Raw genomic sequence first — 12333 nt, 5'->3', positions numbered from 1 at the left:
CAGCATGATCTCACATCTGGATGTCCTCGCTTTTAACTTTCTGTGAAAAACACCCAACAAACACATTGCCTTAATTTGGGCTCTGGCTCCAGTCTCCGACCTCAGCTGCAATCAGTAGCCGGTCAGATCTGGGTTAACGCGGGCTTCAAAGACCGAACACTGGTACCCAGCTCTGATTTCAAAGAGCCGAGACCTAATGAGTCTCCTGTAAAACAGTCAAAGACGGAGTTAAACATGGTTCTGCTGTGTCCTGCTGTAAATCTAATCCCTGTGCCCCTCTCGGTGTGCCGCCTCTCTTTGGTCCCACAGTTCCTGAAGGCAGTAAAGTACTTCGGTGAGGACGCCAGCAAGATGCAGCCAGATGAGTTCTTTGGCATCTTTGACCAGTTCCTGCAGTCGTTCACAGAGGCTCAGCAGGAGAACGAGAACATGAGAAAACGAAAGGAGGAGGAGGAGCGCAGGGCCAAGATGGAAGCTCAGGTAACCGATCCATCCGTCTGTCCTCATGATGCTCGATAAAGAACCACGGCTGCTATAAAACACTTATTTAGCATCTTTAAACCATAAGATCACCCTGTGCCTGCTGTTCACATTTTAGGAAATACATATATTTGCTTTCTGTCTAAAAACTGGATGAGAATGACTCAGTTCTGTGAAGTAAGCAGCAGCTGTTTAGCTTAGCTTAGCTTAGCTTAGCATATGACTGGAGACATGAGGAGGCAGCTAAGCCAGGATCTGCTCAAAGGTAAAGACATCTGCCTACACTTCTACAGCCCAGTTCTTGAATTATTTATACTTGCATCATCCAACACAAAAAAAAACAAGTTATGGAGGATTTATTTCCATAACTATCTTTTTGAATGGAGACATGCATGTTAGAAACTGTACTGTACATTAGCTGTAGTACATCTCATTGTTTAAGGATGGAGATCTGCAGCTCATTCTGTATTTAAAACTGTAGCAACCGGAGGCGGCAGGCGCTCAGACTTGATGCAGCACCGTGTTTGTTTGCAACCACAATAAACCACAGAAATGTTAATGTTCGCATCCAAACTCTTAAATGAGCAGTTCCGTGGTTGCTATTTCAGTGGTGTCGCGTTTGAATTGTGATTGTTGTGGTTGGGTGAGGTGGTTTTTAGTTTTTTTGTGTGGCCGAGAGCGAAGCTTGCAGCGGGCCACCATGACAGAGACTTCTGTTGCGGTTAATGGATTACTGGTCGGTGTCTTCTAGTTGTAAATTTTAAAAAAAAAGTCCCAGTTTACAGGGATGGCATTCCTGAGGCAAACTGGTTTAAAAGATGAGCTGATTTTACAGCAAACATCAACTATCTGTGGGTAAAATGGAGAAAAATGGCAACTGTACTTTATTTCCTTCAACAGTTAGTTATTTTTTACTCTGCCAAGGAACATGATGGAGTTATGTAACAATAGGTGTTGGTTTGTCTGTTTGTTTGTCTGTGTGCAACATTATTTAAAAACAGACAAACGGATTTAAATGAAATTTTCAGGGAAGGCCAGAAATGACAAAAGGATCAACTGACTAGATTTTGGCAGTGATGCGGCTTAGAGACTTGTTTCTGTAAATAAGATACATTTTCATAGATTTATCTGTCAGGTTTTAGCACTTTCAATATTTGAGTTACTGGGTTGCTCCTCTTCTTCCCAAAAAATAAAAAAGCTTTAAAATTGTTTGAAACTTGTCTAAAGTAACACCAAATTGATTACCAATGACTGAAAATCGTACTAAATAACTTGAAAACTCTCCAACAATAACTTGAAATGAGTTCAAAATAACAATTTTTGAGCCATTATGAACAATTTCACTAATTTGGGGCATTTTTTTTGTCATTTTGGACAATTTTTATTCCTGTTTTCTCTGTTGATTGGCTAGTGAGGGATGTTTCACCGTGTTGAATGTGTCTTACAGAAACTTGCGCTTCTGTTCACTGCTTTGAGCCGAGCTGTGTTTGTTTTATTGATCCAGTTTTTCTACAGATTTGTTAAAGATTTCTGTATCATTCCCAGATAGCAGCACAGCGTCACTGTAACCATAACAACAAGTGAACACTGCATCAGCTGCCTGCTAACGATCACATGATTGTGATCCTACTACAAATCCATCACTGTGAACTTATCAGGACTTATCCGTCAGAAATGATACAACGAACAACAGAGTAAATTGTGGGGGTGTTTCTGAGTCCCATCAATACCGATCACCTGCTACATATTTAGGTCACGTGATTCAGTATCCATACATAACGTACACATGCATAACACACGCCTGTGCAGAAATAATATAACAACTGAGCAGCCTTGGTGGAGTGCTGCGCTCTGAGTGCTTTTCTTGTTGATAATGCTGTCGACTGTTGGTTACAAAAACTGTTTTAAAATGTGCGTCCGTATTTCTGAAACATGTTGATAAAACACTGTGAAGTAGGTTTATTTTGCAACCTTTGGACAGAGCCAAACTATCTGTTTCCAGTCTTCATGCGACGCTAAGCTAACATGGTGTTTATCTACTAACTCAGCAAGAAAATGAGTGATTTCAGAGAGATGGAATATTTGTATTTCTGTGTCCCCAGCTGAAAGAGCAGAGGGAGAAAGAGCGAAAGGCCCGGAAAGCAAAAGCAAACGGAGAGGACGACGGAGGCGAGTTCGACGACTTGGTGTCGGCGCTGCGATCGGGCGAAGTCTTCGACAAGGACCTGTCCAAGATGAAACGGAACCGCAAGCGGATCAACAACCAGAGCACGGACTCCAGCAGAGAGCGGCCGGTCACAAAGCTCAACTTCTAAGCGTGGTTGAAGTCGAGATCCCGCCTCCCACCTCTGTTCATCATAAGTTTCCTTCTGGGTCGGACTGACACCACATTCCTCTGCTCCCTCCTCCACTCCTCCCACCGGCTCGGCTTCAGTAGACCACGGCCTTGCATCATCACAGCACAACACGTTTGGACCTTTCATCCTCAGAGATTTTCAGAAGCCAAAAAGTTGATACTGTGCGACCAAATCAGATAATTCCCACTTGGAGGGTGAGTTTGGTAACGCTGGAGGAAAGTTTCCCTCCAGGTGTACGAGATGCTTGTTTGATGGAAACGTTTCTATACGTCAGAATCTATGCACAGAGTGAAAATGTGCAGCCAGCGACTCCAAACAGGAAGATGATTCCATTAAAAACACGAGGGGCCATTTTGTACGGACTGATTTCGTAGATTGAGAGGAGCCGAATATTCCAGGAGAACCTGAACTTCCTCTAAAACGCTCTCTTGGACTGAGACAGATTTTAAACTGAAAGCCGAGAAGAAGGGTTTTCTTTTTGTTTTTCTATTCATCATTATTGACGTGCAGCATTTATATATCTGATCACTGTATGTTTAATTTGAACATTTTCCTGTTAAGAGCTGGCCTTAACTGTTGATTTTCTTTGTTCAGTGGGTACTCTCAAAGGCCTGGGCCTGATCTGCAATTTCTCAACAAGCGTGAACACTCCGGTCGTAGATATATGCGTATATAGAGCCGTGTGCTTGTTCCACATGCACATAGGAGTTAATAATTACTCTGCTAAACGCCATTAAAACCGCACCCAGTCGATGCAATACGCCCGTCTCCCCCTCTGAAGAGAGTGCCCTCCTTTAATGTTTTATTTTGAATAGATGAAATATGTTTTCTGCACGTTGGCTGGATTTACACTGCGGTACAAAAAAAAGAAAAGAAAAAACAAACAAAAGCCAGATTTTACGCTCTGATCCATATGTGATGTTTTCATTCCTGCAGAAACATCACATCTAGACACGTAAGTTCTGGTTTTAATTTCGACTCTGTGAATCCATCCAGCGTCCGACGCCTCAACCGAACTTTTATAATTTAAATATTGCCTTCCATTGTACAATGACCTGATGATAATAAATGTGAGAAAACTGCTTTGAGTTTGTGTGTTTATGTGAACACAGTGGACACAGAAAAAAGGATGCAGTTGTCTTTTTCCGTTTCTGAAATGTTCAAACCTTCCAGACCCGGACATTAATAAGACTCACAGCTCCATCTAGTGGTGAGTTACGGTTTTCAGCTCTTACATTTAGACTGTGGCGTTAAAACCTGCTAAATTTAACTAATTCTCTTTTTAAATTCAGAGAAAACACAAACGGATTGTATTTACTATTTTAATCCACTAAAGACAACTCAGGACAGGATAATTATTCCTTTAATCCTCATGAAAGGTTGTTAATTTTACCTACGATGAGATCAAAACTAATTTCTTCCTCAGGTTACTGTTCAGGATTGGCTTTTATACATAAAACTGACAGGAACTAGAGAGATTTTCCGTTCACAGCTGGTTTTACAGCTTCAACGGCACCTCATTGCTTTAAGGTTTAAAAAGTCAGGACCATGTTTAACTTGAAAACCTGTAATTGAAGCTCATTTCAGCAGAAAACCGTGCATCAGTTTGTCTTCGGGCTCCTGCACGAAGCGTGAAACTCCAGTGTAAAAAGCTCGACCGGCGACTTCCACCACGACAGCCTTGAAGTCTCCACATCTGGTCTCCTGAAGAGAAACACGAGATCAGTAGACAGGATTCAACTAAAATACAGATTATTAGTAATCAAGAAGAGATAACTGATGATGGGAACATGTAAACTGCATGTTTTTTAATAGAAGTTTAAGTGGATTTGTGTATCAGCTCAATGGAAAAGTGCATTCGTTTGAGGTAAATTTCTGCATAAATCTTAGAGATTACAATTATGTTAACAGATAAAACTACAACCAGGTGGTTTAGAAGAGATTTTAAATGATTTAACACCAACGTAAAATTTAATGTTTCAAAATAACGGTTCAGTCGGCAGGTCGAAATGATCAGTTAATAAATAATGTAATTTATATTTAGCTAATTAAGACCATCTTTGGTCTTGCTCAATGCAAGGTCATTTTGTTGTGGGTACATCTATATTAAGTGGCCACATTCTATGCTGCCCCGATTTCTGCCACAAACTTTCTTTTAAACTGAAGAGAACAATGCATCTATTAATAATCTACAGCTCATTATAAGATCAAGTTGAAAATAAGACAAGAAAGTCCCATTAAAACTGTACACTTTTTTCAGTTTAAATCCACGAGTCGACTTCGATAACACAAAAGAAAAAACCAACCCGGTACCTCGACAGCTCTTCCTGTAAACTGGGATCTGGTAGCTCCGCTCTGAAACGTCCTGGTCTGGTTCAGCTGGATGAGACCTTTGTGATGCTGAAGAGCCACTCGAGCCGTGACACCAGAACCAGTGGGGCTTCGGTCTACCTGAGGAGACGGCATTTAAACCTCTTACAAGTTGATATATGCAAGATTTGTAATGTAAAAATAGCATTACTAGAACAGCAAACAAGGATCTGCCATGTAAGTATATAGTAGAGTTTAGTTTACAGTAGAGAGAGGTACACTGGTTGTCTTTGCTGCAGTCTGGTCTGACCTTCATTTTGGTGCATGTGAGACCCTCCTATTGAAGTGTTTGTTTTTGCTAGGCCCCACCCAAGTCCATTGTGATTGTTTCATTAAATACTAACTGGCTTTAGCTTTTTACCCCAACGGCAGAATCTTAGTGAGGTGCAGTCAGACCATTCTATTCTACAGAATCGTCTGATGAAATGAGAATTTTAATTAGGGATGAAACAATTTCTGTATCACCAATTAAATACATGTGGGGTTCCCATGGCTTGAGTTTTAGCTGTACTATACTATATATGTACAATACCTCTGTACTATACTCTATACTATAATGTAAATGAAACATTCTCTTAAAGGGGAACTTCATTTTTTTCAACCTGGGGTCTGTTTTCATATGTCATTTCATACATGTGAGTGATGGAGAAATGAATTTTTGACATAGCTCCAGTATTTAGCCAGGCAGGCAGCTTAGCAGCTCAGCTAGCAGCTCAGCTAGCAAAAAGTATGGGGCAACTTGCCCCCCCACGTCAAAGTCCGCCCTCACGTGCTTTTTTTCCCACACTGACCGGCTCAGATAGTCTCAATGAGTGTCCCACAACATACTAGAGATGAGAAGTGAACGAAAACCTCCACATTACCTGGCGATCGCTCTTTGTTGTGGTCTGTATCCAAATCTCAGGACGCTAGAAAGCAAATCTCGTTCTGAAATCGCGCGATAGCTCGCGCCAAAACAATTCATTTCTCCATCACTCACATGTATGAAATGACATATGAAAACAGACCCCAGGTTGAAAAAAAAACGAAGCTCCCCTTTAAAGTGTCAGACATTTGTGATATTCGTCTCTAAAGTACCTGAGCTTCTGCGAACACGCACACATTGGCGGTGGGTTCGGGGGAATATTCGTCTTTGCCGTCAGTGAGGATGGTTCCGTACAGGAAGGCCAGATCATCACTGGTTGGGTGATGCAACTTCACCTGAGACACACAAGAGACACAATAAAATCAAGAAATACAGGATATATCCAAACCTTGAACAAAGAAAGACACTCCCATAGCTGAACGGGGGAGAATTTCTTCAGTCGGTTTCCTAAATCTGGTGAAAAGTGACTCCCATTGGGCGGTCCACAAACTTCTGACCATGGAGTAGATTTGGGTGACATCACAGATGTTTACCTCAGTGTTCAAGACTCCTCTGACTCAGCAACACAGTGGGCGAAAGCAATACTGTAGTTAAGCAAAAATGCAAGTAATTTTATTGAGTATTTCCATTTTATACTCCTTTTACATTTATCTGATGGTTTCAGGTACTTTCCAGATCAAGATTTTCCACAACAGATCATACAAGAAGCTCACAAAGATTAAAGCAGGGGATTTCCAAACTTTCTGGCTAAAATCTACAAAAAATCTTTGTCGAGTCGGGGTCACAGTACAGATGTTCACCAAACACTGACGTTTCCCTCTAAACTCCTCACAGGGTTTTATTTCAGTGATTATTTAGACAAAAATTAGACAGTAACTGAAAGCAGATTTGTGGAGCAGAACTTTGTTTTTTTCTTCCTTCCTCTCACATTAATCATCTGACAAACCGTCAGATAAAACCGGTTATAAAGTAAAACCTGCAGCAGCTCCAACAGTAACATGCTGCTTTAATATTAATACTTTAACAATGCCATCTACACTCACTGACCACTTTATTAGGTACACCTTGCTAGTAAAAGGTTGAACCTTCTTTTGCCTTCAGAACTGCCTTAATTCTTGGTGTCATACTTTCAACAAGGTGTTGGAAACATTCCTCACAGATTTTGCTCCATATTGACATGATAGCATCACACTGTTGCTGCAGGTTTGACGGCTGATCATCCGTGATTCATTCCCTCAAAACAATTGAATAATTCCAAAGTGACAATAATAAAACAATATTCAAAAACTGACTTAATTGTTGACACCTAATCAAAGAACTGCTGCAGTTTTACCTTCACTAAATGCCTTGAAATCATTCTTCAACAAACAAGAAAGACATTTTAAATCACTGGTGTTTACACACGTGGACAAAATTGTTGGTACCCCTCAGTTAAAGAAAGAAAAACCCACAATTCTCACTGAAATCACTTGAAACTCACAAAAGTAACAATAAATAAAAATTGATTGAAAATTAATAATCAAAATCAGCCATCACTTTTGAATTGTTGATTAACATAATTATTTAAAAAAACAAACTAATGAAATAGGGCTGGACAAAAATGATGGTACCCATAACTTAATATTTTGTTGCACAACCTTTTGAGGCAATCACTGCAATTAAACGATTTCTGTATTTGTCAATGAGCGTTCTGCAGCTGTCAACAGGTATCTTGGTCCACTCCTCATGAGCAAACAGCTCCAGTTGTCTCAGGTTTGATGGGTGTCTTCTCCAAATGGCATGTTTCAGCTCCTTCCACATATGTTCAATGGGATTCAGATCTGGGCTCATAGAAGGCCACTTTAGAATAGTCCAACGCTTTTCTCTCAGCCATTCTTGGGTGTTTTTGGCTGTGTGTTTTGGATCGTTGTCCTGTTGGAAGACCCATGACCTGCGACTGAGACCAAGCTTTCTGACACTAGGCAGCACATTTCTCTCCAGAATGCCTTGATAGTCTTCAGATTTCATCGTACCTTGCACACTTTCAAGACACCCTGTGCCAGATGCAGCAAAGCAGCCCCAAAACATTACTGAGCCTCCTCCATGTTTCACCGTAGGGACAGTGTTCTTTTCTTCGTATGCTTGGTTTTTGAGTCTATGAACATAGAGTTGATGTGCCTTACCAAAAAGCTCCAGTTTGGTCTCATCTGTCCAAAGGACATTCTCCCAGAAGCTTTGTGGCTTGTCAACATGCATTTTTGCAAATTCCAGTCTCGCTTTTTTATGAGTTTTTTTCAGCAGTGGTGTCCTCCTTGGTCGTCTCCCATGAAGTCCACTTTGGCTCAAACAACGACGAATGGTGCGATCTGACACTGATGTACCTTGGCCTTGGAGTTCACCTTTAATTTCTTTGGAGGTTGCTCTGGGCTCTTTGGATACAATTCCAACGATCCGTCTCTTCAATTTGTCATCAATTTTCCTCTTGCGGCCACGTCCAGGGAGGTTGGCTACTGTCCCGTGGGTCTTGAACTTCTGAATAATATGAGCCACTGTTGTCACAGGAACTTCAAGCTGTTTAGAGATGGTCTTATAGCCTTTACCTTTAAGATGTTTGTCTATCATTTTTTTTCGGATGTCCTGGGACAATTCTCTCCTTCGCTTTCTGTTGTCCATGTTCAGTGTGGTACACACCTTTTCACCAAACAGCAGGGTGACTACTTGTCTCCCTTTAAATAGGCAGACTGACTGATTATGAGTTTGGAAACACCTGTGATGTCAATTAAATGACACACCTGAGTTAATCATGTCACTCTGGTCAAATAGTTTTCAATCTTTTATAGAGGTACCATCATTTTTGTCCAGGCCTGTTTCATTAGTTTGTTTTTTTAATAATTATGTTAATCAACAATTCAAAAGTAATGGCTGTTTTGATTATTTAATTTTCAATAAATTTTTATTTATTGTTACTTTTGTGAGTTTCAAGTGATTTCAGAGAGAATTGTGGGTTTTTCCTTCTTTAACTGAGGGGTACCAACAATTTTGTCCACGTGTGTAAATTTGAAGAGCTACATTTCTTCCATGTATGTATTCGAATTTGCGCCTGTAATATTTTAAGTAACTGATTAAATTAAACGGAGGTGGAAGTCATCCCTACCTTTACTGCCTGTACTGTCTAACACTCCCACCTGGGATTTGACAGCTTTGGTCACTGCTGTGGCTGCATCCACCAGATCTCGAGTCCTGGACTTGGTCACATCCAGACCAAACCTCTGGGCGTCAACGAAGGCGTAAAAAGCTCCTCCATAGCTGATGTCAACGGTCACCTCTCCAAACCCCTCCACCGTCACCGTCACATCTGGGAAACATCATTTAGTAAACACCTGAGAACCCTTTGGCTTCTTTCAGGTGAATAAATTTCCACCTACCGGTAGCAAACACGAACGCTGGCACACTGAGGAACCGCACTGCTCCTGATTTCCCTTCAGAATACTCCACGAAGGCCCTCACCAGACCACAGGGACAGTGGATGTTCACCTGCGTCTCCGGTGACTGCGGCTCTTTCACCAGTTTGTAGTCGACGGCGAAGCGTCCCAGAGCGATGACGGCGTGTCCACACATGGTGCTGTAGCCCTCGTTGTGCATGAACAGGACGCCCAGGTGGGCCTCGGGGACCTCGCTGTCCACGATCAGAGCTCCGTACATGTCGTAGTGGCCCCGCGGTTCAAACATCAGCAGCCTCCTCAGGTGGTCCAGATGTTCACGGACGTAGCGGCGCTTAGAGAGCACGCTGTCACCTTTGACCTCCGGGTAGCCGCCGAGGACGATCCGTAAAGGTTCTCCACCGGTGTGCATGTCGACCACGGAGAGCACGTCGCCCTCATGAGGAGGAAGTTGCATTTCCATCTCAAAGCTGATGTGAAAGAAATTAAAACAGAACAGACATAAAATCACCATTCAGAGAGGAAAGCAATCTCACAGCTTTACTCAGTCTTAAAACAGGAAAGTGGTCTTTCTTCACCATGTACATGAAGTCCATCCATCCATCCATCAACTATACTCCACTTAATCCTCACTAGGGTCATGGGGGGTGCTGGGGTCTATCCCAGCTGACTCGGGTGAAGGCAGGGGACACCCAGGACAGGTCACCAGTCTGTTTCAGGGCTACATATACAGACACACACTCACACTCACATTCACAGACAATTTAGAATTGTCAATTAACCTCAGCATATTTTTGGACTGTGGGAGGAAGCCGGAGTACCCGGAGAAAACCCACGCATGCACAGGGAGAACATGCAAACTCCATGCAGAAAGATTCCAGGCCCAGGCCGGGATTTGAACCGGGGATCTTCTTGCTGCAAGGCAAAAGTGCTAATCACTACTCCACTGTGCAGCCCACATTAACTATACTCCGCTTAATCCTCATTAGGGTTGTTCGGGTACTGGAGTCTATCCCAACTGACTAAGGATGAAGGCAGCGTTCACCTGGATAGGTAACAGTCTATCACAGGGCTACAATCACACTCACATTCACATCTACAGACAATTTAGAATCACCAGTTAACCTCAGCGTGTTTTGGATTGTGGGAGGAAGCAGGAGAACCTGGAGAAAGCCCACGCATGCACGAGGAGAACATGCAAACTCCATGCAGAAAGATCCTGGGAAGGCCGGGACACAAAGCGGGGATCTTCCAGCTGCAAGGTGAAAGTGCTAACCACCAAGTCACTGTGCAGCTTTTACATGTAGTCAAGATGGGATAAAGAAGCTAATCTAGAATGAACTGAGGATGACTGGTTAAATGTCTGTAAGACACCACTTCTAGCTTAGGGTTGTAGAGGGAATTCACATTTTGGAACCGCCCTAACATATATAATGACATCTGTTCTGTCCTCAGATATGTTAGAACATTACCAAAACATGTGTATTCCCACATAACCTCCAACACTGACCGTATTCAGGCTGTCACTTTGGAACTGTTTGACTTTGGTGGTTATAAAAACCTTACATTGTTCTTCCATGTTCAGGTAACCAAACCAAGCAATCCAATCCCCCCAAAATGAGTAAGAACAGACATCCTTTTCTCTGTCTACACAGAAAACATTTACCTACACACTCTGCCGTCCTTCCTTGCAGGCCGTAGATCAGACTTTGCACCAAATTTCAGGTTCTTATAAATCAAATATTAACCATGCTTTTAAACATTTGAACAGTTTATCGTTTCAGCGACCGCTGTACATTCTGAACGTCATTCATTATATCTGTAAACTGATCTGCACCTTCTTATATCTTTGCACATTTCTGTATAGTCTGTTAAAAAAAAATCTCTATTATGAACACGACTGTTCAAAAGTTTGGAGTCACTCCGGCAGTTTCATGTTTTCCAGATAGTCAAACTATGATTTAAATTATGAAGCTTGGATTGTATTTCCATTAAAGTTTATTTAAATCTTGTTTTTTGTGTCTTTGTTTGTTTATGAAACTTTTTTTTTAAAAACTACAGTAAACACTTGTAATGCTTTTGTTTGTTTCACTTCTGCAAATGAAGAAAAATAAGTAAATCAGTCTATAGATTAATAAACAAACTACAGACTGTAGCTTTTTGTAAGAAATAACAAAAACCTTACTCTAACTTTTCAAACAGAGCAAAACACAGTCTGTCTGCTGGAGTTTGAACATTAAACACATTATATTTATCTGCATCTTACACAGGAGAGCTAACAGCTGTTTTCATTCAACAGCTGCTTCACCTGGAAAACATTAACTTATTTCTGCAGCCATCCGGAGAAGTGAACATTTTTGGGACGTGACTCTCCATTAAAAGCGGCTCTCATTTAATCAACTTCAGAAAAGTTGCTCAACATTTACCCGCTTTAGATTTCCTCTCTGTTCCGTTGTGACAGTCCTGCAGTCTTCAGTCTCCTCCTGTAGTTTTCCTGCATGTGATTCAGCTCACAGAGGCAGAAATAAGACATGAGTGCCACCTAGTGTAGTGGAGGTCTGCTGCAGACTCACTGTTCAGGGGCGGATCCAGATTAATTTTAGTGGGGGAGCAGAGGGGGGTACAACAGATGTTTTGGGGGGCCACCAAAAGGTTGTAAGAAAAAATGAAAGCTGCTACCGACCTCTCGCTTTTACAAAGTATTTTTCATGGTTTTTTTTGCTCTTTAACCCAATAGGAAAGCTGTATATGACCTTTTCATTTTGGACTGTTAACATTCAAATTATGATGGACTTGTTTCCTTCTTTATGTGAATTACAGCATCATCAGCTGCAGCATCCGC

The 12333-nt window shown here is 41.6% G+C and overlaps 2 protein-coding genes across 8 annotated transcripts in view; one reads left to right on the top strand and one right to left on the bottom strand.

Moving 5' to 3' along the window:
* The window catches only part of LOC110958946 (disheveled-associated activator of morphogenesis 1-like), a 68898-nt gene extending 64979 nt beyond the window's left edge, over window positions 1–3919 (top strand). For all 6 annotated transcript variants that reach the window (XM_051960611.1, XM_051960612.1, XM_051960615.1 and 3 more), the window contains 2 exons: window positions 310–480; window positions 2583–3919. In XM_051960611.1, the coding sequence (XP_051816571.1) occupies window positions 310–480; window positions 2583–2795 (384 nt within the window). In that variant the 3' untranslated portion in view covers window positions 2796–3919. The remainder of the gene's footprint in view (window positions 1–309; window positions 481–2582) is intronic.
* Window positions 3920–4145: 226 nt separating this feature from the next.
* Window positions 4146–12001, bottom strand: LOC110958947 (trans-L-3-hydroxyproline dehydratase). 2 transcript variants are annotated; one of them, XM_022205685.2, is made up of 6 exons: window positions 11918–12001; window positions 9477–9961; window positions 9237–9406; window positions 6285–6407; window positions 5151–5288; window positions 4146–4541 (listed from the first exon to the last, which is right to left on the bottom strand). In XM_022205685.2, exons 2-6 carry the CDS (start codon window positions 9952–9954, stop codon window positions 4416–4418), a joined length of 1035 nt encoding a protein of 344 aa, XP_022061377.1. In that variant the 5' UTR covers window positions 9955–9961; window positions 11918–12001; the 3' UTR covers window positions 4146–4415. The 2 variants fall into 2 exon arrangements, 1 of the variants encoding a protein (XP_022061377.1); XR_002596207.2 differs by having other exon boundaries at window positions 4403–4541; window positions 5151–5284.
* Window positions 12002–12333: the final 332 nt, after the last annotated feature.

This window comes from Acanthochromis polyacanthus, chromosome 16 (genome assembly GCF_021347895.1).
Source record: "Acanthochromis polyacanthus isolate Apoly-LR-REF ecotype Palm Island chromosome 16, KAUST_Apoly_ChrSc, whole genome shotgun sequence".
Classification (NCBI taxonomy): Eukaryota; Metazoa; Chordata; class Actinopteri; family Pomacentridae; genus Acanthochromis; species Acanthochromis polyacanthus.
This window is presented reverse-complemented; position numbering and strand designations above follow the sequence as displayed.

Excerpts from the sequence above, each read along its gene's own strand:
- LOC110958947 (XM_022205685.2), bottom strand. The coding sequence starts at position 9,954 with ATGGAAATGCAACTTCCTCCTCATGAGGGCGACGTGCTCTCCGTGGTC. Across the intron at positions 9,407-9,476 it reads AGCGTTCGTGTTTGCTACCG|ATGTGACGGTGACGGTGGAG; the intron begins GTAGGTGGAAAT and ends GATGTTTCCCAG. Across the intron at positions 5,289-6,284 it reads GCGTGTTCGCAGAAGCTCAG|GTAGACCGAAGCCCCACTGG; the intron begins GTACTTTAGAGA and ends CCGTCTCCTCAG.